Source organism: Festucalex cinctus, chromosome 10 (genome assembly GCF_051991245.1).
Source record: "Festucalex cinctus isolate MCC-2025b chromosome 10, RoL_Fcin_1.0, whole genome shotgun sequence".
Lineage (NCBI taxonomy): Eukaryota > Metazoa > Chordata > Actinopteri > Syngnathiformes > Syngnathidae > Festucalex > Festucalex cinctus.
Window position 1 is genome coordinate 6122948 of NC_135420.1, and position 25779 is coordinate 6148726.

The 25779-nt window shown below is 38.8% G+C and overlaps 1 protein-coding gene across 3 annotated transcripts in view; it reads right to left on the reverse strand.

Moving 5' to 3' along the window:
* The window catches only part of LOC144026874 (contactin-associated protein-like 4), a 116783-nt gene that overhangs the window by 19069 nt on the left and 71935 nt on the right, over positions 1-25779 (reverse strand). For all 3 annotated transcript variants that reach the window (XM_077533956.1, XM_077533958.1, XM_077533957.1), the window contains exons 12-21: positions 24398-24517; positions 22847-23044; positions 21741-21903; positions 21465-21589; positions 20526-20696; positions 11541-11759; positions 8400-8639; positions 2580-2804; positions 475-608; positions 169-256 (exon numbers count right to left, since the gene is read on the reverse strand). In XM_077533956.1, the coding sequence (XP_077390082.1) occupies positions 169-256; positions 475-608; positions 2580-2804; positions 8400-8639; positions 11541-11759; positions 20526-20696; positions 21465-21589; positions 21741-21903; positions 22847-23044; positions 24398-24517 (1683 nt within the window). The remainder of the gene's footprint in view (positions 1-168; positions 257-474; positions 609-2579; positions 2805-8399; positions 8640-11540; positions 11760-20525; positions 20697-21464; positions 21590-21740; positions 21904-22846; positions 23045-24397; positions 24518-25779) is intronic.

Genomic DNA, 25779 nt, shown 5'->3' on the forward strand with positions numbered 1-25779 from the left:
TATGTGACCATGAACGTGTTAAAAGTGCCTGCTCTATTTGTTGCCGTTACTTTTACTGCTAGACTACAACAGCAAGCAGCAAAAAAAAAAAAACGAACAGTAACAACTTATATAGCCAAACAAAAAAGTGTACTGTACATCAAAATTGTACAAGACTTCCTCGCTTACCACGTGCTCTTCCCAGAATAATCACGTTGAAGCTGTTGAATTCGACATCAGATGCCAGCATGAAGCTCTCACTGTCATTCTTGTCAATCTATGAAACAATATCTCATTATTTCACCTTCAAATGTTCACTCAAGGAACTTTAAAAGACAGCTGTGAAGAAAATCTCCAATGTAACCTGAACTGTTTCCATAAAATGGGCATTTTCCTATATCTCCTTGTGTATGATAGCAGAAACAACAGGAAAGAATAAGGCGACTGCATATGGAGCTATTGTTCAGTTAATTTATGGGAAGCAGCTGCATGTACCTGAATGGAGATGGAGTCTCCTTGCCGCTTAATAGCCACCGCATGCAGGCTTCCATCTGCCAGGTTCATGACATTGCTTGCAAACACTTCCACGTCTCTGCTGTTGTGCAACTTGTACCTTAACTCCAGTTCACCTAAAAAAAATAAAAAATTAAAAATTAAAAATAAAAATAAAAAAATAAACAAACTCATATAACAAAAACATTATGTAGTGTTCAAAACGATATAAGTGACTATTCAGCATGCATCATCAGAATTGTTAATGGATGGATGGATGGATGGATGGACAGAAAAGAAACCACAAACATCCTTTCAACAAATCAATTAACCGAAAAAGGAATAGCCTGAAGCAGTGTCCCATACTGTCCCATGTATCACATAGAATTACAACAGGGAAAATTAAATAAATACTACACTCACATTAAATATATTACTTTAATTTTTTTTCTTAAACCCCAACAGAGAAGTACACAGCTTCAACGCACCATCCAGTCCATTCCACAATTTCACACCCAAAACTGAAACACGTGTCTTTCATATTGGCCCTCACTTCACGTTTCAACTTTCAAACATAAATAAACGTATATTACAGTTTCCTTCTCTTAATTTAAAGAAATTCTGAATGCAAACGCAAATGCGAAGAAGCATTTCCAGTGTCTTCACATAGGCTACATGATGTCCATAAATTTTAAAATACCAGATCCTATAAATGATTGATTACCGGTAGCACTTTTTCTGTAATTTAATAATTGCGTCTGTATTTGTTTTATATACATTTCACATTTCTCCAAACTTCAGCGCAATATGACATGTGAGGGAACACGAGAAGAGTCCAATATATTTACTAGGGGTGTGCTCAAAAAATCGATACGGCAATATATCATTGCGAGTAGGGGTGTGAATTGCCTAGTACCTGACGATTTGATTCGTATCACGATTCACAGGTCACGATTCGATTCGATATCGATTAATCCCGATATGAATTTATAAGTCGATTGTTGCGATTTTTTTCATTCAAATTTAGAAAATGCTAATCAGTAAACTTGTAGAGTGTAAGATTTGTATGAAAATGTATTATTTATTTATCTGAAACTTCAGTCTTATACAGGTTGTAATCTGTTTCATGCTTGAACAGCATTAAAATTAAATATTAAGGCTTAATGTTACGTTCATAAAGCATTCTTCCATGCTTAAGGTGTGAACCCTAACCCAAAGTAAGATGTTTTATTGAATATTTTTCCATTAAAAATGGAAGTTTAAAAATCGATTCAGCCGCCTATTGAATCGATTCGAGAATTGCGCGATGTAGTATTGTGATATATTGCCGAATCGATTTTTTTTAACCCCTAATTGCGAGTCTCATTACAATACACGTATGGATACGCAGGCGTCAGAATCAATATTGCTCGTTAATGTTTAAATACGCAGTTTACGTTTGCCTTTGCAGCTTGCATTATACCTAAAAAATAAAAACCAGCTGCGTCTTTGAAGTTAATTGCCTTCAATTAATGCAAAAATAGCTCACCGGTGATTGGACACTGTGTCTTGCTAAGAAAAATGAAAGCAGAGGAAGAATATCAACATTTATTTACTTATAAACTTAACATGGCACGTGTCTCAATATACCAATTTTCCTATATTTTGTTTAAAAAACAAAATAGAATGTGTTACATGAAAAAAAATGTTTTTATTTCCCCAAATATTTCAAATAAGCACATTTTAGAGCTGTAATTTTAATACTTTGATATTTTTGCTCATATCGGCTCATACCTATTAATAAATTTTCCCGGTGTGTCTGTGAAAACTGCTCCTTGCTCTGCAGTACATACATATTTATACCAGGCATGCCGCTTGGTGGTAAACCAGAAGAGCTACTAACAAAAAACATTTTTGTCATCCAGCATAATAAACATATCCTTTAAGTTTACGAGTCCACAAGAAATGCACAAAATTTTTTGTTTTATTTTTTATTTTATTTTTTTATGAAAATTAAACATATTCTAATCACCTTGAGGGATGAGTCAATACAGTAGTGAAGCTCAGGCGTAAATAATCCCCAAATAGTGGGGATCCATTTTACTTTAGCAAGCCATGAATGTCCTTACCATATCTGTTGATGAGCAGGGTGATGTATTCCCTGTAGAGTGACTTGACAAAGAGCAGCAGTGCAGGAGTCTGTCTAGTCCTGAAGTTCAGCGAGATATTTTCTCCTCTCAGTGTCATTTTAGAGAAGATAGATGAAGGCAAGGCACTATGGTTTTGGCTCCGCTCAAAGGGCTCCTTAAGAGTATATCTTATGGATGTCGTCGACTCAAAGTTGGCAGAAATCACTAAAACAGATTAGAATTTCCAGTAAATTGGGCCTCCCATGCATTATGTTGTCAGACAATTGTAGCTTGGACTATGCTCAAAGAATAAGTCATGCAGGAAATGAATTGCTTTCATTTGTCACATGGAATTTGCTGAGCCGAATCTGTTTCACTGTAGGATTTTTCTACCCTTGAGTGACGTATCTCAACAAAAAGAAATGCATAATGTAGTTATAAGTTGGGTTAAGTTTTAGTAGGTTAATACTAAATAGCATTACTCATAATTTGATGTACTAGGGCCCGACCGATTAACTCATTTGCTCCCAATAACGTGTAAATACGTTTTTTTTAATGTTCTAAGTGTCCCAAAGACGTATTTACACATTTTTTTTTTTTTTTTTTAATGCTAGCTAGAGCATACAGAAGGCTTTGATTCAGCCTCTCAACTGCAAAGATCGGTTGCAGAAATGGTAGTTATTACACAAACGGCCAGCAGGTGGCAGCAGAGCAAAGGAGATCAACCAGGGCCATGTAGAACAAAAGCTCAATTACTTACAATTTTAAATAGATTTGTGAAAACTGATGAAACTTAGCTCTCTTTGAATGCTAATTGCTGCAAAACGGAAACAGATAGAAACATACTTTTTTTTTTCCTGATGAAAGAAGAGACTTTAATCTTTCTTTTGATAGGTTCCATGCTCTTATAGCCATAAAACACAATATTCTGTGGGCCTTGCAAAATCAGTCAAAATCCAGTAAAACAGCCGGGAGCGAACGGGACTACTTCTGTGAAAATGGCTGGGAGTGAATGAGTTAATTGGCCACTGATCATAATCGGCCGATTATTGGCCTTCAAACATCGGCCAAAATAAATCAGCCAATTGGGCCAAATGGCCGATTATTACCGTTTTCGAAGAAGTCTGAAGTTTCCGACACTGTGAAAGTATCTTGAATGCACCATTTTGCTTATGTAGCATTAGCAACTAGCAAGTGTGTAGCGTATGTTATTCTGCTTCTTCTGGTGTCCCTAAGCATCCGCAGTTGGCGTTAACTGTAAAACTAAATACACAATGTTAAGAATCACATCCACTGTATATTAAATACAAAACTTGCTTCGTTTTTAAAACATCGCTAGCCTAAATCAAACAGGAAGTTAGCAAATGCTAACAGGAAGTTAGCTTCGACTTTGGGAGTGTTTTTCCTTCAAATAACGAATATCCACACACAAATCTTGTGAGAACACATACCCACAGATGAGATAACACTACTCAAAGGCACACATTCTTCCCAATGTGTGAAAAACGATTATTATTTTAACAGAATTCAATCGCAACTTTCTTGTGTACTCACTTCAAGTATGTATGCCATGGATGCACGGCACCACACTTCCCCCAAGAGGCCAAAACACACACGAACAGTCAGTATTTGTTCAGTTTTTTTTTTCAGTTGCTATTGGTTGAGTTTATTCTTATTATTATTTATTCTTATTTTACTTTTATTATTTTTATTTTGTCATTGTCCTTTCAAGTATAATATATAATCGGTAGATTAATCGGTATTTTTTTTCTGCCAAAAATTGATATCGGCATCGGCCTAGAAAATGCGTATCGGTCGGGCCCTAGTACATACATACTGTAAGTCATATATAATTACTATTTTTTTAAACTGGAACATTCTGACACTACTGTACAAACCTTGATAATTATTACTATTAAATTACTCCTAGTAATTATGTTTAGTAAATTAATATTAGAATTGACCTTATTTCTCACCAACCCCAGACACTACTGTGCAGCATTTGGACATTTTGTTGACTGTCTCGTTAGACCAGTGAAGAATTGCATTTTAGGTAAAATGGCATAATGTATGGAGGACCAAAAGTGCCAACATTAAATAAATAAATACACCATTAAATAATTAAATAAAAGTGTCATTAATTAATTACCCTGTGATTATTTAATTATTTATTAATTTATTTATATATTTATATATTTATTTATATATTTATTTATTTATTCATTTATTTATTTCTCTATTTAATTATTTCATTGTCGCTGTTTTGCGGTGTTTCGTGAATTTATTTTATCTGTCAAGCTCGCCCGTCAAAGTTAGTGGGCGGGGCTGAGGCCTGATTCACTCAAATCTTGTCTAAGCGACTGCTTCGGCCTGAAGTGGTTGTCAACATGGCGGCTATGGTGATAGATTTTTTTGCTGATATAGAGTGATAGAGGCTTGTTGTGCAAAACCAACATCAAAATAAAAGCGATATTTCTTTTATTTCGATAAAGTACAATTTTGCCTTGTAGGCATTTCCATTCAAGAGTAATTTGCTTCTGAGGCGTAGTTCTCGTAATGTCCCGCCTCAACTCTCGCGAGATCTCGCAGTTCATGTAGGCGGTCGCATCATGCAACGTCACGAGAATAAATTGTTTGCGTGTTTCAGACTTGATACATTTAAGGGATTTTAAATATATCTCAAATTCTATTAGAAAAAATATTATAGATAGATGCAGGGAGATTTAAGAAGTCTTGTTTATGATGCCTGGAAACAACAGTGGCGCGGGCAGCAAGTCAAACAGCGACATCTGCTGGCTTTTAGGTACACACGTTTGGAATGTGATAGAGTTTACTGTTTGTATGTTGTTAATTTAATGTTTTAATTGTTTTCGTATGTTTGATTTGTATTCCATGTTGGCGACAGCAGTTTTCATTGCAGCGATTTTTTTAAGTGATCTCAAAATAAAGGTGAGCTGAATTTACTATTGTTAGTAACGTTTTACATACATAAATGCAAATTTTGTTTTGTGTGTGTGTTTTGTTTTGTTTTTTTCAATGTTTTGATTGCTTTGGTGATGTTTGTTGTTGGACTTGCAGCAGTTGTTCAATCGAGCATTTTGCACCGTTGTGGCTTCTCGCTGAGCCACTGATCCTGTACTTCCTTTTCTCCGTGACCGGGCGGAGTCACATGACTAGTAGGAAATGCGGGAAAAAAAGTGTTTCCGTTAAAATTTTGCGAAGAACTACCATTTCAGCACGTCTCAAAAAGCACCTAATGAAAGCGTAAATCTAATGTCTAATGGAAACGCACCTATTTAGGTGAAAAGCGCCACCCAGCCTATCAATTGTGTTTACTAGCCACGAACACTGCATCAATTGACTATTCTGAAATGGATTTGCCTTGACTTGATGAGCAGATTGACCAATCAGGTGTTAGGACCCGCCCACTAACTTTGACGGGCGAGCTTGACAGATAAAATAAATTCACGAAACACCGCAAAACAGCGACCATGAAATAATTAAATAGAGAAATAAATAAATGAATGAATAAATAAATATATAAATAAATAAATATATACATAAATAAATACATAAATAAATACATAAATATATAAATAAATAAATAATTTAATAATCACAGGGAAATGAATTAATTAATGACACATTTAATTAATTAATGGCACTTTTATTTAATTATTTAATGGTGTACTTATTTATTTAATGTTGGCACTTTTGGTCCTCCATAATAATGAGGTAGAAGAGTCCTTTAAAGTAAGTTTTATGCTTGACCTTGTGAAAAGGGTTTTCATGTTGGTGTTTTCAAAGCCTCTCTTGAAAAACTAGACAGTGTCAAAGTGAACAGGACCGTGCTTCAGGGTCAGTCTGACATCTGCTGACTGAAGGATCTCCTTCTGACGGATCACGGTTCCTTTCATTAATGCACCGGGTCATGGTAACTTAACATAATTGTGTCTTGTGCTAATTTAACCTGACTCAGTTTGTCACTCAAATGAATATTAATGCTTCTTAATTTTCAATGAGTTTTAAGACCTCTACAGAAGTACAGTTTGCATGCATCATTGGGTGTAATGCAATCTGAGGGAATTATAATTATATCAGCATAAAATATCAATATGTAAATACTCTGGCTGCAACCAATGATTATTTCAATAATTGATTCATCTTGATTATTACGCCAATTAATTAATGAACCAGATTAAAAAATTTTTTTGTAAATTCCTATTCCTTTATTCAAAAAGGATATTATTCAAATTGACTGTGCAGAATGTGCAAAAACAGAAACTAATTATAATTCAGTTCCTGGTTCAGCCTTTTAACTCCTTTACCCCCATATTTTTTCCACTGGGCAATTTTTATTTTATTTTTTATTTTTTAATTGATTTTGACTGTGGGTGGCACGGTGGTCGAGTGGTTAGCACGTCCGCCTCCCAGTACTGAGGACTCCGGTTCGAGTCCAGGCTCCGGCCTTCCTGGGTGGAGTTTGCATGTTCTCCCCGTGCCCGCATGGGTCTTCTCCGAGTACTCCAGTCTCCTCCCACATTCCAAAGACATGCATGGCAGGTTAATTGGGTGCTCTGAATTGTCCCTAGTTGTGCTTGTGAGTGTGGATGGTTGTTCGTCTCTGTGTGCCCTGCGATTGGCTGCAACCAGTCCAGGGTGTCCCAAGCTTACTGCCCAGAGCCAGCTGAGATAGGCGCCAGCACCCCCCGCGACCCTTGTGAGGAATAATCTCAATAAAAATAAAATCTCAGCTGGCTCTGGGCAGTAGGCGGGAGACACCCTGGACTGGTTGCCAGCCAATCGCAGGGCACACAGAGACAAACAACCATCCACACTCACACGCACACCTAGGGACAATTCGGAGCGCCCAATTAACCTGCCATGCATGTCTTTGGAATGTGGGAGGAGACCGGAGTACCCCGAGAAGACCCATGCGGACACGGGGAGAACATGCATACTCTACCCAGGAAGGCCGGAACCTGGACTCGAACTCGAGTCCTCAGAACTGGGAGGCGGATGTGCTTTCCACTCGACCACCCATCATCTCCAAACATTTTTGTTTTATTTTTATTTGAACTGAGTCAAATGCCATTTTTAGCATATGTCGCAGGCCACTGAAAAATAGACGGTGGGCCGCAAATGGCCCCCGGGCCGTAGTTTGGACACCACTGGGTTAAATCCATCAGAAAATGGGGAGCAAAATGTTTTTCGTTGTTTTCCAAAGTAAAAGCAGATGATTTCAAACATCTTATTTTAAACACAAAGATAATCAATCTGCTTTCATGGAGGACGACAGGAATGTGATATTCACTGGAGAGGCTGAAATTTTGATTATTAGGGCAATTCTAAGTTAAACAAGGTAAATAAACAATGAACTGATTATCAAAATAGTATTTGATAATCAATTGTTGATTCATCACTTAATTCTTGCATCTTCTTCTGATAGAAGTGTCGACGTACTTATATGGTAAGCCATGTTTGAAAGTCTACACTGTAGATTCTTACCACATTACGGTGGTTGTTACCCCCCTTCATTTGTAAGATTGTGTTGCAACTCAGTTTTAGACAATTATTTTAACACTTTTAAATGTGAGGACATATTTTTTTATTATTATTATTTTTTTTTTCGTGTTGGAGAAGATGCATGCACTTTTAAAAAGAAGTTTATCTAATACAAAATAATCATGTATTAGTTCCAAATTTATCAGTAATTGGTTACGAGAAAATCACCATGTTGTCTGTCAACTGAATCAACTGATAATTTCTCGACAGAATATGATGTATTAATATCACAAAGTCATATTTGAACATCCATACCTTTATGGCAGAAGGCTCCAGTGTAGGCCGACTGACTACAATCACAGTAGAAACCGTTGTGTTTTTCCACACAAAGACCCTGGTTTTGACACAGAAACTCATAGCTGTTGCAGTGACCTGGGCATCCAGGTTGAGCCCCGGGAGTGACCCTTGCCCTCTCCTCCAGATCAAGAGTGATCCCGTTTAACTGCAGAGAGCGGATACAACCTAGAAAACCCTTTTGTCTGGAAGCAGTACCTCCTAAAAAGGGGAACAAAAGAAAAAAAAGGCAGTGGTTACTCTTTATTTCTGTGCTGATGCAGGCTTTATCAGAAATACAGGCTTGTCTGTGTTACAATGCCAAGAAACAGGCTGATGGATGTGCCATCTGGCAGCATTGCACAGTTTACTCTTTTTACAAAGTGAGCCTTTTTCCTCAACAATAAAGATTCTACAGCCTCACATTTTAAGATGTATAACAACCCACCATTATGGCATCGCAACAACTAACAATAAATCCCAATCGCTTGTGGAGTAATAAAAGGTTCTTTCTTGCCTAGTTTCACGTTCCGGATAGTATAGAAGTGTGCTGACAGACATACACATGCATTGCTTGATTAGATGATTGACACATTAACAAGCCTTTCACAAAGGGCAGCAGATGTGTCACAAAATAAATATATTGCGCAAATAGAAACAATTGACAGGTGTACCAAATTACAATGGCACTCAATAGAGCTCATCGCTGGCACAACAAAGACTCATTATGTTTCTTTACTCATTGATTTGGTTTAAACACATTATGCATCTTTTTTTTTAAAAAAACTTTCAAAAAAAAAAACATTTGCACGTGTCTTTTTTTGTGTGTGCTACCAAGATGACCAGGGGCGGAGCTATGGGATTGTAGTAAGGTAAGTAAGGGCTCTGTGTTCAGACGGCAAATCAGTAGTATTAAAATCGCCATATCCCTCACACAAAGTGAGTGCCCAGATTTTCCCTCTTTGAGGCAGCACTCCACCACCCTGCTACCACATTACATTTTTCATTAAGGTTCCTATTTTGGTGCCCAGTGCAAGTTTAGCACAATGTGCAGTCTAACTGTCCACATAGGTGCTTGACTAGCACAGATAGCATAAAGCGTTTTGCACCATTTTGCTCCGTTGTGGGGGATGGAATGCAGTCAACTGCCGGCCAATCGAAGTGGCTCCCCTCATTCCCATTAAATGCACACATGCTAGATATTGCAGAAGCAAACTGACCGGCTGGACTCTGTGCATGAGATTTGTGCGAGCAAATAGCGTTGACTGTATATAGGTAAACTAGAAGATCTCCCCTTGATTTATTCGGCCACACATGATGCTGACGTGGACATTTGAAGATCGTCTTGAACGACCTTATGCATCTATGTTAAATATTGGTACTTTACTTTGCTATTTATATTTCAGGCAACTTTCATTTTTATTCCACTGCATTTCCATTAATCCATTAATTAATTCCATGTAATGGAGGTGTTGGGAAGGAGACCCCCGACTGATTCAGACTGATTCAAATATTCTCAATCTCCTCAGGTGGTCCGGCCTGGCCATTAAATAAGACTTTTCACACTCTCATGCCACTCTTTATTGAGGAGTTGCGTTGATGATGATATTTATAATTGTGATGAATTACTTCTTGAAGCCTCTGATGGAAGATTTGTGTGCGTGTCTGGGTGTGTGTGTGTGTGTGTGGGGGGGGGGGGGGGGGGGGTCGTGTGGGTGTGTGTGTGAGAGAGGAGGATGACGACGTGCCGGAGGAGTCACCAGATAGTCATCAAGATAGCGAGGCCGCTGTACTTCACGGCGAGGACGAGTGTTAGCCATTGTAGAGCTGAGGAAACTGAGAATCCGGCGCAAAGGACCATATGATGGAGGTGTCGGGAAGGAGACCCAAACTGTAAAATGTATACTTTTACTGTGAAGCATTTATCGTAACCATCTTTGTTACTACAAAATAAATCAGAAGAAAACGTTAATTGGCAGAATGCCTGAACTGTTGAGAACAAAGCAGAATAGTCGTGCCCAATGTGAATTGATAACAGTAGAGGGAGGTGGAGACCGATGTGTTCATTTTTTTATGGCAGATACTGTTAGTATTTGTAGTCAAAAAGACACCGACATTTGGAGCCAATATTCATTTGAAGTAAAATGCGTCCCAATTTTTTATTTTTAAACTCCAACTCTTGTTAAAATGACTTCCAACATGTTTATTGAACAAACCTTAAGATTTGCAAAATGTTGACGCTTTAAGATATTTGGCGCCCTGTTGTACAGTAAATAAAGTTTTCCAAAATTTCAAAAACACCGTAATTTTAAACTTTCACATTTGTTGGTTTTTATTTCAAACAAAAACAAAAGTTGCAGAGTTCTCATAGTACCAGTGGTTTAGCTTGGAGAAAATCAGTGGGGTTGGTAAATATGGATTCTCAGGGGGTTGTGAACTTACAAATACTGTGAGAATTCAGCTTGCAGGCAAGGTTAGAATTAGGGATGTAACGATAAGGGCAATATCGTGATATCATATCATGATATTAAAACTGTCACAATATCGTCATTGTCATGTTCACAATATTTAAAAGGAACACATCTGTTAAAAAAGTCAGGTTGATTTTCATTTGTGCATTTCTAGCACCCTCTAGTGGCTAGTTTATTAGTGCAATTTAATTTTCATTAGGGATGTTTTGGCCTTCTATGTTTAAAATCTATGCTAATTGTCAAATGAAGGGGAACCTAATTTGCTTGTGAAGCGATCAATGTGTGCTTGCATTAGCATGTAAGTGCTTCAATATTGTTACGAGAGATTGTTATTCGAGATATGCATTGCTGTTATGTACAAAAGCACAATATTGTTTTTTTTTAGTATGAGCTTCTTTTTTTTTTAAATATTGTGATCTTTTTTTAAATATCGCCATACCCAGCCCCCCCCCCCCCCCCCCCCCCCCCCACACACACACACACACCACACACACACACACACTCACACCCACACAATATCGTGATAATTCTCGGATCGTGACCTTCATATCGTGATAATATTGTATCGTGATCTTTGAATATCGTTACATCCCTAGTTAGAATATCGGTGCTGAGAATCAGTCTCTCCCTGAAACACACAGTGTCACCTCACCTATAAACAGTTGGCTGTTTAGCTGCAGATGAATTTGTCCATCAGATGGCGCCACCTTTGTGGCCGCGGGTAGGTCATCAACGTGAAGCGTCGCCTCTTTTACATTTCGCTCGGCTCGGACGCTGTGCCAGCGGTTGTCATTCAGAGCGACCCTCGTTTCCACTTGGACCTCGAGTGGCCCGTTCCCCACATCAAAAGAGAAGACCACCTCAAAGGGGGCTGCAGTTATGGGAAGAGTTCACAGAATAAAGATGATGATGATGCCAACACACTTGAACTCAATTTAACTGTAATCTGATGTTTGACTTGATTTCATATTCCTGTGGAATCACAGTGAACAGATCCTACCACTGCACTTGCAATGGAATCTCTTGGGTCAGCCCTTTGAAGGGAAACTCTTCCATTTTATTTCACATTTTAAATACGACCTTGTGTTCGAGTGACGATGTGATGTATGAGGATTAATAGTCAATCATTTCTTGTCATGTGGCAGGTGTTAAATTGCACGCTTGCTCAAACAGAATGCATTCACAGTTGATGGGAATGTTGCGCGTTCGGGTTCTGCCCTCAGTTCTGTTATCCTGTTGTGTTTCAGGGGTGGCGTGTCCTGCTGCACTGCACCTGCAGCGCGTTGGCAATCAGGGGACTACTTAAGGCGTGAGCTCCGGCTCAACAACTGTCGGATTATTCTTGCTCTTGCTCACTGCGTATGCTTCAAGTTTATCATCCGTCTCCTCTTCTTGTGAATCTTGGTATTTTGTGTGTAAGTACTTTTGTTAAGTACGAGTTTGTAACTTGTGCTAGTTTATTCCTTGCTGCTTTTTGCAAGTGCTTTTTCCATCCATTTTCTTGACTGCTTATTCCTCACAAGGGTCACGGGGGGTGCTGGAGCCATATCTCAGCTGGCTTTGGGCAGTAGGCGGGGGACACCCTGAACTGGTTTCCAGCCAATCACAGGGCACACAGAGACGAACAACCATCCACACGCACAAGCACACCTACGGACAATTCAGAGCGCCCAATTAACCTGCCATGCATGTCTTTGGAATGTGGGAGGAGACCGGAGTACCCGGAGAAGACCCACGCAGGCACGGGGAGAACATGCAAACTCCATCCAGGAAGGCCGGAGCCTGGACTCGAACCCAAGTCCTCAGAACTGGGAGGCGGACGTGCTAACCAATCAATCACCGTGCCGTCACAAGTGCTTTTTGTCACTCATTATTCTCTTTGCAGCTCGTGTATTTTTTATTTTTTTTTCAGCTTTTTTTTTTTTTTTTTGTTCTCTCTCGTCGTATTCATCCTGGCCTTGTGCACCAGTGATCTTGTTTGTTTTTCTGTAAATAAACATTGTATTTGTCCTTATTTTGGTCTATGTTTGTGGAATTCCCTTTTGAGGTGAATTCAAGTATTTGTAGCACTTCAAGCAAGCAGTGAGTTATGCTGTGAGGCGGAGCTATTTTTATTTGGAAGGTCATTTATTTGGGAGTTGTAGGCAAAGAGGCCAGCAGACCAGCTTGCCATCTCTGTGTGATGGTTTGGCACATGTTTTGGTCATGGTGGTGGAACGTTTGGGGAAAGCGTCACAAATGCAAAAATGTAGTTTGATAGGATGGAATTGGAGTGCTAGTGGAAGAGTAAGACAAACATAGCTATTACAAAATCAATGTCTGATCATTTTGGGGAAGACAACAAATGCATTAAAGCCATGGCTTTGTTAGCTAAACCTGGCCTGTGTGCATGGCAATTGGATGTCGAGTTACATGCCCATCCTGTTTTACGTTTTCAAACTCGAGACAGCACATTTAAAAAAAAAAAACTGCTCTGGGAAAAGTGAACACTGTCACTGGGAATTGAAATGATCCAGATGCATTAAACCCAAATAATCAAATATGGATAGAACTACAGAATATAAAAATACAGTTAGATAACATGTTATCTAAAAAGACAGAGTTTATAATACAACAGTTGAGATATAATAATGAATCAGGTAAATTCCTGGCAAATCAACTTCTACGGAATCGGGAAAAATCTCTTATAATGGCTATTAAAGATATAAATGGTGAATGCACACAATCACCAGAAGAAATTAACCATATTTTTTATAACTATTATCGAAATCTATACTCAGAAATTAATAGACCTAACCCTGAACATATTGAGGTATTCATAAATAGCTTAAATATACCTCAGTTATCTATTGAACATAAAGATATTCTAGATGCCCCGCTTACTATAGAGGAGTTGTATCGTGCTTTAGATAGTATGCCTAATGGCAGAGCACCTGGTCCAGACGGCTATCCGGCTATTCATTCAATGGGTCTCAATATTATATGATTCTCCTAAAGCTACAGTTACTACTAATGGGATTACATCACAGAGTTTTACTCTACAAAGGGGAACAAGACAAGGGTGCCCAATGTCTCCTTTATTATTTGCTATATTTATTGAGCCGCTTGCATTAGCTATACGTCAGGATAGACGGATCCAAGGAATCCACTCCGGGACAATAGAACATAAAATTAATCTTTATGCCGATGATATACTACTCTATTTAGAAGAACCTGCTATCTCGCTAGGGGAAGCATTTAACTTAATAACTAAATTCTCTCACTTATCAGATTACTCTATTAACTGGACAAAATCAACATTATTACCTATTACAGAAAATTCATGGAATCCTACAAGTCAGGATCCACACTACTCCTTTCCTACAGGTAATTTAAAATACTTAGGTGTTAAAATTTCACCAAAGTTAACTGAATTAACTTCTTTAAATTTTTTACCATTATTGGATAGTATCCGTAGTGATCTGGAGCGCTGGAATAATCTTCCGATCTCTTTAATAGGACGGATAGCTACTATAAAAATGAAAGTTTTACCAAAGATTAATTATTTATTTTCAATGATTCCATTTAAACCTACATCTAACTGGTTCCAATCGCTGGACTCTGCTATCATAAAATTCTATTGGAATAAAAAAAAAGCCAAAATTAGTCTATCTACTCTTCAGGAAAGTAAATCTAAAGGAGGTTTAGAGGCACCAAACTTTATGTACTATTATATAGCTAATCAACTACAATATCTTGTGCTATTGACACAACCCAACAGAGATACTAACTGTTGGTTGGAATTGGAGCAGAAGGATTGTAATAATCTTAGACTGTTAGATTTACTCTTTATTACAAAATCAATAAAACGACATAATTGTTTTAAAAACCCAATGATAGCCGCCACCCTGACTGCCTGGTGGAAGGCATTAGAAATTACAAACTCCCAATTGGCGCCCTGTGGGCTCTCTCCCATTTGGCATAACCCCGATTTTCAACTTAATAATCAGTCGTTCCATTTAAGCTTATGGGAGCAGAAAGGAATTACACACCTTCATCATCTTTTCTCAGATAATAAGTTTATATCGTATACAAACTTGGTCCAGAAATATGAAATAAAAAATGGAAATTTCTTACATTATCTGCAAGTTAAAAATATGGTTAAGAAACAAATCCCAACACTTCAGGATACGCTCCAACTGCCTGTCTTAGCTAAAGATATTATAAAGCTTTCTCCAACAACAATAAAGAAAATATAAAAAATATATGTTATTTTTATACACAAATAAAACATATTTACCGACTTTAAAATGGGAAAAAGACTTGTCTATAGTTCCGGAACCAGACTTTTGGACCCAAATCTGTGAAAATGTATTTAAAATGACCAAAGAGACAAATTTGCAACTTATCCAATATAAGATACTTCATAGAACATATATTACACAATATATGATGAAAAAATGGGACTCTCTGACTCCGACATTTGTCTCCAGTGCTCACAAAACACTGCCGATACTTATCTTCATGCTTTATGGTCATGTACTCCAGTGCTGCATTTCTGGACTAAAATCTTGGAAAAGCTCGCTGATATATTAAACTGTAGGCTTCCTTTATCTCCAAGATTGTGTTTACTAGGTGACTTAACAATAACTGAGCTACCATGTAAACAATCCCAATCTATATTTATAGCCCTTACTATTGCTAAAAAAATAATCCTTGTCAATTGGAAAAATAAACAATCTCTAAATATCGACCACTGGTTAAACTTACTAATAAATTATATCTCAATGGAAAAAATCTCTGCCTTAAATAAAAATCAAGTATCAAGATTTAAACAAATATGGTCTATGTACATAGAATATTTTAATCTTAATTTGGCAACTTAATCCTGCCAAGATTCTGCCTGTTAACGAGAGCCACCACATCGTTACAACTTCTGTTTTCGCTGCTTCTGTATTTGGTATTTTGTATCTGATTGTTTTTATTTTTATATAGTCAGGAACCTAGTTGCTGCTAGTGGGCTCGAGCATACCACACTATAAAAAAAAAAAAAAAAAAAAAAAAAAAAAAAAGAAATGATCTCAGACTCACAGAAATGTAGTTTTTTTTCATTTTTGACATTGCATGACTTCTTCTTGTGATTGACTCAAGTCATTATGATCATTCAGAAGCTATGTTATTGATTTGCTGAATAAACCATGATCATTTTTATTGGCATTTTAAAAATATGTACATGAGCAGAAACGCTCTCATTTTGCCTGTGCGACACTGGCAGCACTTTGTAAGTGGCTTATGCTTGCCTATCAGACCCATTATTTAAAGACACAAAATCATCTCACAATTTAGCTCGGGTTTGCATGCTAAATCAACCTACTAGCATAACAAACTGTGCTGCAATGTCGCATGTTATTCAGACTTGTGCCATGTTAGTAGATAAGATTCCACTTAAGACCAATATGTTTGTTTGTTTTTTCTCTTCGATACCAATTATTAGTAGTCATTGAGGCCGATATCAGATATTCAAGCTGATGTTCATCTTCAGTAAGTGGTAGGGATGTAACGATATCCAAACATTATGATACGATGTTATCACGATATGAAGCTCACGATACGATAATTATCACGATATTGTGGGGAGGTTGGCGATATTTACTCATTCACTGCCTTTGACAAGTATACTTGTCAATTGTATTTTTTAGAGCGGTGTTAAATGGGGGCGAATCTGAGCATGCTCCACTGTAAATATCAAACTTGGAAACAACTTTACTGATGCCCAACCACCGGTAGATGACATCATTGCCCCATTTTATACGAAATAAACACAGTTTCAGAGTCCATAGGAGAAATGGCTGTATTTTGGCAAACCTACATTTTTCTGCTGTCAATTATAAAAGAATGGGACGGGGCAAAAAGTAGGGAGTCTATTCTGTTATTTGGTAGATTCGGTTTATATATAATTATTGAATGTAATATCACGTGAGTATTGGAAATGTAAAAATTTTCTATAATGACTGGCAGTGAATGAGTTAAAAAAGGTCACAATATTGTAAAAAAAACAAAAAAACAAAAAAAACAGAGCTCATACTTTAAAAAAAGCACAATATCGTGCTTTTGTACATAACTGCAATGATATATTATTGTTTTATTATTATGTTACGTTATGTTGTTAATGCACGCACACATTGAATTTCTCCACATATAGGCTTTATCCCTTCATCTGACAATTAGTGTAGATTTTCAGCAAAGAGGGGCTAAAACATCCCAAATGAAAATTAAATTTCACTAAAAAAATAGCCACCAGAGGGTGCTAGAACTGCAGAAATGGAAATCAACCTGACTTTTTTTTTAACAGCTGTGTTGCATTTAAATATCGTGAACATGACGATGACGATATTGTGGCAGTTTTAATATGACGATACTGCACTTATCGTTACATCCCTAGTAAGTGGTAATAAAATGATTTTTAAAAATATGAATTCCAACGCTTAACTTTCTTGAAATGTCTTGAAGCATATTTTTATTGAAAAAGTTTTCAGAATTTTACAGTGATTTTATTTTATTTATTTTTAATCTTACACAATATGTTTTAAAATTCGAGAAAAAAGTTCAGGGGCTTCCCAGGGTCATCAATACGAGTGTCCCGAGCCAATATTGACTTTCAATTGTGGTCTGGTATCTGATTATTTTTTATCTAAATCCAAAATCTCCAATATTAACACTCATATAAAAGCAGTCCATTCCAGACTCCGCATTATTAAGGTTATTTCTCAGGGGCCTTTAATTTTTGTTGTGTATATTTTATTCAAGTTCATTATATTATGGTTGAGGTTGAATTTATGTAACCTAAATGTTTAGAAGAAATGTGGCATATTTTCTCATACCTATTACTGGCTATTGTTTGTTTGAATAGTATCACTTGATCAAGTCTCTTCTAATATTTCATGCTAAAACATAAAAGCATCTAACATTCCTGCTGATAACAGATCGGTACCAGACAGTACTTTGGGCTGCAATATCACTATCTTATCGGAAATGAAAAGGGTGTGTCGGGACAACTGTAAGTCACCATCAGTATATCTTAAAATTGTTATGACTTGAGTCATACATACATACATACGTATGTTTGGGTTTTGTCTCGAGTCATGCAGGAGAAATGTTTGGGTCTCGTCTCATGTCTGGGGTCACGCTTGGGGTTAGGTTTGAGTTCATGACCTGTTAATCTAGTTTCAACTAGATTTAGGCTGTGTGATGCTGTAGGATGTTTGGAACTATGTTATGTCAGGAATCTTTAATCGCGTTACTGAAGAATCTTTTATGCTATAGGATGTTTGTTGATGTCAGGAACTATCTGTAATTACTGGGTTAACAGTCAATCAGAGAATTCCATGTCAGTACTGGTATTCACATGTCTAGCCACAACCAATGAGTTTGACTGACTGTCTATATAACGGTATGAGAAATGTGTGTGGTGGCCGGATAATTGCTCCCTGTTCCGCTTCTCCGCAGCCCAAGGGGGCCTGGCGTCTCGTGGTCTCAATGCATTCTCGTTGTTTTTCGTTTCGTCGTTATGTGACTAAATAGTTAAAACCTTATTTGTGTCTGGGTTTTGGGATCCAACCCTTCAGCACACAACAGAATAATCCGGCCACATTGATCCTGCAGACTTAAATAAGAGGTGCCATGCGCTTGGACAACCTCTCGAGGGAGTGTTGGAGAGAACGTCTCATGGAGCAGGTCCTGTGTCGTTTCGGAGAGTGCAACGACCAGTGGAGACCCAGTCATCCTATGCCAGCACCGTTTCCCAATGCTGATGCAATGGCTTCCGGGTTGGGAGAAGGCTCCCACCTCGCGGCGAAGGTGCCGCCGCTTCAAGTCAGCGACCACCCCCGCTCCAGTCACGGACGCTCGGAGGCGTCCGGCTAGAGGCCAACTCGCTCTTGTTCCTGTTCTGGCGACGCTCAGCAAGCGTCCGCCCACCACTCCAGTTCCAGAAGCCATCCATACCAGTCCATACCAGCGGTCATCTCTCCCACGCTTCCGTTCCGGCGACGCTCGGCCAGTTATGTTTGCTGCCGTGACTAGGGTCAGATGCGAGTTGGGTTATGTTTACTGTCATTACTGGGGACATGTACATTTTATGATATGCTTATTTCTGTGACTAGGGTCACATACGGGTTATTTTCATGCCTGGGGTCTTGTGAGGGTTATGTTTAAACCAGTGTTTCCCAACCCTGGTCCTCGGGGCACACTATCCAACCTGTTTTCCATGTCTCCCGATTCCAACGCAGGTGAGGATCCTTATCAAGCTTTTCCAGAGCTTGCTAATGAGCTGTCATTGGAATCACCTGTGTTGCAAATAGAGAGCCATAGAAAACAGGCTGGATAGTGTGCCCTGAGGACCAGGTTTGAAAAAATCACAGCCACCACCATGATTTATTTATAGAGGACAACATTATGATATAAATAGGATGGTGCACTGAATATTCTATTGATATTTTACATTTAGATGTATCAACCAGATGATAATAATAATAATAATAATAATAATAATAATAATAATAATAATAATAATAATAATAATAATAAACACTTTGAAAGCTGGGATCCATCCTGCCTGAATGCTGACGTTGGTGTATTTCACTAATGCTGGTGGGTTAACTGTATGGATGTGGTCATTGAGTTCACTGTAGTGAAATGGTCTCTGAAATGAAGAAATCTCAATTTAGAAATTGAAGTTGAAATAAGCCACAAATTGAATTAGTAAAGAAACTTATTTCTATCATGTGCCAAGTAGAAAAGCAGGCCTTTCTGTGGTCCCATGAGTGTGAAGTGACTTCTTCCCTCTTGTCCATCTGTTGGCAAAACTGGACAGCAGCTGGGCTAGCTATAAGAGGATTTGAAGAAACTGTAGCTCCAGGCGATTATCTGTGCCAGTTCAGTGAAAAAAAAAAGTCTCCATTTTACCATACTTTTGGGACATCAGTCATGTCAATTATCTTCTTTAGTGCAGCTTTACATGACCAACAGGGAGGTAAATATACCAATTGACACAAGCCTCTCAGGTTTGACTCAGTTTCACAAAATGTGGCATTCACACTTGGATAAGGTAGATGTAAAACCTCTGAAATGTATTCTTTTATCTTACAGATTCACACAAATGATTTTCAATATAAATCAGACCTGAGACTCCCCTCCTAATGTGGATTGGTTTCTAGTTCTACACATTAAACATTTAAACTCTATTATTATGTGATAAAGACAGCCAACTTAAACAAGTCTTCTCCATTAATCTTCAAAACTGCATGTTTCGAGATGAAGTCAGCACAGTGTTGACTTGTTTGACACCTGTCCTCTCATGTGGGATGCAGAAAATGGGGGGAAATTGTAGTTAAGGGCTTGTAAAAAATAAATAAATAAATAAAATAAAAAACAAGAACAGAGGCATGTCTTCTAGTGATACTTTAACTTCTAACCACCTGCCGCCTTAATTTCACCCAAATTGGAGGCATACTCTGTTGTGTTTTTGAGTGAGAGAAGGAAATGGAGAAAGACAGAGGAAAAATATATGTAGACACTAGAGGCAAGCTTTGTCACATAACATTGAAACTAAAAACATTCAAATGTTTTAGTGAGGGGAAAGAGCTGAGCTTTCACTTACATCTGAGTTCAATACGGATAAAATCTTTGATGCCCAGATTTTCCAGGAAGACCCCAGAGGAGGCTGTTGTTTTGAATAAAAAGGAGATGTCTGCATTCAGTTCTCCATGAAAGGTAGGGAAGTGAACGTAGGATGTCTCTTTATCAAATAGTGCAGCATTCCAAAAACTTTCTGGAACAAAAAAATGGCACCGGTATGCAAAGTCCCCTTGGTACATATTTATCACAAGGGCAATTTAATACTTGCATTCATGCTTAAAACTAATTAAAATAGGCCTAATAGTTGTTAATGCAATTACCGTATTTTCCGCACTATAAGGCGCACCTAAGAGCCTTCAATTTTTTCAAACGCTGACCATGCGCCTTATAATCCAGTGCGACTTATATATGGATCAATATTGAGCCGCAACAGGTCTCGCTGTCAAGACGCTATCGGTGACCCTGCACGATCGGTGACGCGCTTGCGCAGAAGATCCCGCCATCTTGGATCGCTAGCTAATACTAATACTTTACCTCAGAGAAAATAGTAAAACAGCTGTTTATTCATTTTGGGAGTGAATGGAGTTGTCAGAAAGCTGGTTTGTAATCTATTAATAAAGTTTGACGGATCTATCTGACTGTTTTGTTGACATTCCCTTTAGCGCAGCACCATCTAATGGATGCATAACGTAACCCCAGCCTCTACTGTAGCGCCTTATATATGGAAAAAGTTTTAAAATATATCATTCATTGAAGGTGCACCTTATAATGCGGTGCACCTTATAGTGCGAAAAATACGGTAGTTGGGAGCAAAACAGAAATAAATAAATAAACATGTAGTAATTCAAATACACATAAATTTGAGGGTTACTTGAACTAAAACATATTTTTATTGTGCTTATTGTTTAAACAAGTGAAATCTTCCAATGTTGAAAAATTACATACACGAAATGAAACCTACTGTCTCCATGACAACGTAGAGGTCCCACCTTGTAGGCTGCTTCTGAGTCTGGCTGTATACCGCCCAGTACCAGAGCTCGAACTGGGAGAGTCTCCTTATGAGTGAGGAGACCCGAGTCATTATTCCTGGGGATGGTCAAAAGAGATGGAGAAGCACAGAGATAGAAACAAAAAAATAAATAAGGTGATGATGTGGATTATTTAGTCATCAGAACAAGATTTAAATACAAATGCATTCCTCAAACACTGCACAAAGGAGTATTATAAATGACAACACCATTGTTCATTGTCAGCATCACAGTTGCACTGGACATTTAAATTCAGACAGTTCTTGTGCAGGGCGCAAGCACACTGTCTACTGCCAGGCACATCTCCAGCCCAGTGTGTTTGGATCTGTCCAGGAGCTTGGCCTCCAAACCACCAGCTCAGTTGCGTACTGTCTGAAACACAGAAAACATGTACCTGTATTAATTGCACTCGTGGCCACAGTGGTGGGTAAACCTGCACAACACAATGGTCATTATTATCTTTACAATTTTCATTCTTACATTTTCTTTTAAATAAAGCTTTACAAGTGGTGTGCAAACATTCTGATTTTTTGCAACAAGGGGAGAAAAATTAGTGTCTTTGTCCTAACTGCTCTTTGTGTGTGGTGAGATAACCAACAGACCACCACACACATAACATCTCCACTAGCAATTGTATCTCCCTAAAACCAGATGTCTGATGACTGACTGGTTAGAGGTAGCATCATGCCAGGCGGCCACATTGTGAAGAAAAAGAAAACAACAACAAATACAAATGGCTAAACTAACTGTTAGATACTTTGAAGCTCCAACAAGTCCTCCATCAATAATGACAATTTTGGTCGTTTTACCATGCACCATAATACGACCATGTGTCACGTACTGTAGTTTAGCAACCTCTGTCAGTATCGATCATGTTAAATAGCGAAAAAATACCAAACTGAGACTCGAACCCGGATCATCTGTGCAAAAGACTGACATCTAACTTACTGAGATAACCGTCCAGTGACAGTCACCATGTTCATTTTTATTGTAATGGTTGGGATTAGGATGAGGTTTGAGGTACAGTACATGTTACGTCTTTACATGGGACACTAATGGTTAAGATTAGGAAAAGGCACAGTGAGGTTGTAGATCATTAGAAAACATTTACTCAACACTAAGAAAATATGTAGTCAACACTAAAACAATCACTGCACTTCTTTACATGGAACACAGATGGTTGAGATTAGGAAAAGGCACAGTGAGGTTGTACAAAAGATGTAGTCAACACTAACTTGCTGTTTAATTTTTGCATGTTTACCAAATATTGTGTGCAGTACATTATACTAATTTGACAGTCATCTTAAACATTTACCTGGTTTGTTGAGGAGACGAGCATTCTTGCAATAGTACGACAGTTCCTGCTCACAAAGCTCTGATGCGTTGAGGATCACCGCTAGCTGCTCCTCTTCTGAAGCGTAACGGAAATGGGCTGTATGTTGCTTTATTTTAGAGCTTGAATGCAGTGTGGTCAGTTCTGTATTATTGTGCTTGATCACCATCCATGCCCTGTCTTAAGTGGTCACACAAGACAAAGCATTTCCAAGTGAGTTCATGTAGAAGTAGCACTTCAGAAGCAGAAAATTAGAGAGAACAGATGAAGGAACTTCACTATATTGACACAATTATTCACTCACCTGTCTTGATTTACTTATTTACTTAAATGACATCAATTCGATCCAATTAGATGTGGTTCCACCCTTTGCAGCTCTGACCTCTCTAACTCTTTTGCAAAGTTTGTCCACAAGGTTTAGGAGTGTGTTTATGGGATTTTTTTGACAATTTTTCCAGATGCTTAAATTGTGAGTTCACATACTGATGTTGGACGAGAAGGCCTATAAGTCTATACTCTAATTTATCCAAAGATCAGGTTGAGGTCAGGACTTTGTGCAGGCCAATCAAGTCATTCTCAGCAGATGCTGTCATCCATGTCTATGAGCATTGCTGTGTGCTTGGCAGTCATGTCGGAAGTGGGAGGAGCCAGCTCCAAACTATTCCCACAAAGTGGGGAGCATGGAATTGTTCGAAATCTTGTGGTAAACTTTAGTGTTTACAGTTCTTTTCACTGGAACTTAGGGGCCAAGCCCAGATTTTCACAAACAACCCCACACCATAATCCTCGCTCAACCAAACTTGACACAATTCAGCCAGACAAGTACCGTCCTCTTGGTAACCGCCAAACTCTGACTGGTCCATCAGATTGTCAGATGGAGAAGGTCACTCCAAAGAATGAGTCTCCATTGCTCTATAGAGTCGAGCATCATGCTTTACACCACTGCATTTGATACCTTGCATTGCACTTGGTGATGTACGGCTTGGGTGCAGCTACTCGGTCAGGGAAACCCATTCCATGAAGCTATCCTAAGGTTACACGAGTTTGCAGATCTGTAGCAACTGATGCAACCTTTTCACAATATGTTCCTCAGTAACTGGCTCCGCCAATCACTTGGTGACCGAGTTGCTGTCTTTCCCAAACACATCTAGATCCCAGCTGACAGTTGACTGGAATATTGAGGAGTGAAAAATAATTCACAACTGGACTTGTTGGACACGTGACATCCTTATCACAGTTGCACGCTGGAGTTGATTGAGCTCCTGAGACCGAGCCACACTTTCACAAATGTTTGTAAAAACACAGACTGCATGCCTAGGTACTTGATTTTATACACTTGTGACAATGGGAGTTATTAGAATACATGATTCCGGTTGTTTGCATAGGTAAGCAAATACTTTTTGCAAAATAGTACATGTAATAGTAAAATAAAATAAAAATGTGCAACTTAAATTTAATTTAGCAAAGACGTGATTTAGTAAAATGTAGATTAAAATTGTGTGAATAAATAATGCCATGGTGCGTGCATGTTACCTGTAATGTTACAGTATACGAGTTGAGGTTTGATTGGTCCACTACCATCCACATCCACATAATAATGTCCTGATGTTCTTCCTTTGTATTTGTATGCCTCACAGGACTGCTCATAACTTGCTGTGGAGAAAAATAGGAGAGGTGAGCATGCCGACAATATTGACCAAAGGTCCGTCAATCTATCAATGATGGATGCCCATTTTGACAATAACCGATTCATGAGAAACTTAGAAAAATTGACGGACTAAGCATTGGTGGAAGTAGATGTTCATTTGTAAATGTCATCATCAATAACTAGGTCAGGACTAACAGATCTGGATTCATCATTTGTCAGAAAAGCGATCGAGGCTGAATGGTCCCGACAGGAGGAGCGAGCCCAGCCTTCGAGAGCACTCCAGGAGCAGCAGGCACATCCTGCAGCTGGTGGTGCCTTGAAGAGGGAGGAGGACACCTCCAGCAACAGGAGGCGAAAAGTTGGCCCGGATTTCATGGGTGCACTATGGAGACTGACAGCATGGGCTCCTTCAGTGCCCCATTGCCATCATACACAAAACTGGAGATGTGACGGCAACTGCGTCAAACTACCATGCTACAACATAAAACAATTACCATTGGTGTCACGCCGCCACCGGCGTGACGGCCCATGCTTTTATTTTTATAGTCATGTTTCCTGTTTTATTTTGAAAGTTCTAACTCTCCTCTCACCCCAGGTCACTTGCTCTTCCTGCAGCTTGCTAATTACCGGTCCCCGCCCATGATTACCACCACCTGCCACCAATCAAGCCACAATAAAAGCCACCTGCATTCTCCCCTCCGTTGCCGAAGTGTCACACATCTCAGTGCATGGAAGCATCCCACAGTCCTCGAGTCCTTGTTCCCGTTGCCTTGTTGTCTTGCCTTGTTTTTGTGCCTTGTCCTCCCCAGCGGAGCGCCTTTAGTTACCCCTTTTGCCTTGAGCCTTTTTCCTCCCTAGCGGAGCGCCTTTTGTTGTCCCCTGTACCTTTTGCCTGTTTTTTCCTCCCCAGTGGAGAATTTTTAGTTCTCCACTTTTTGATTCCCCTTTCTCCTCTCAGTGTGAGAGGAGACAGTTGCTGACCGGCAATAAACCTGTTGCCTTTGTGGCCTACCTTTATCCTGCGTCTGGGTCCTACCTCCCCTCGTCGTGACAATTGGCAGCGACAAACCGGGTACTGCAACCACTTGCCGCCGAGACCAAGCAAGCCATTGAGTAGTAATACCATCAGAGTTTTGAAGGCTTGAATGAGAACCAGAGGATCCGACTTCAGAAGCTGTTGGACCCATTCATTGACATCTTTGCTGCCAAGGACAAGCACTGTGCATGTACCAATTTGGTCCAGCACAAGATCGACACCGGGGGATCA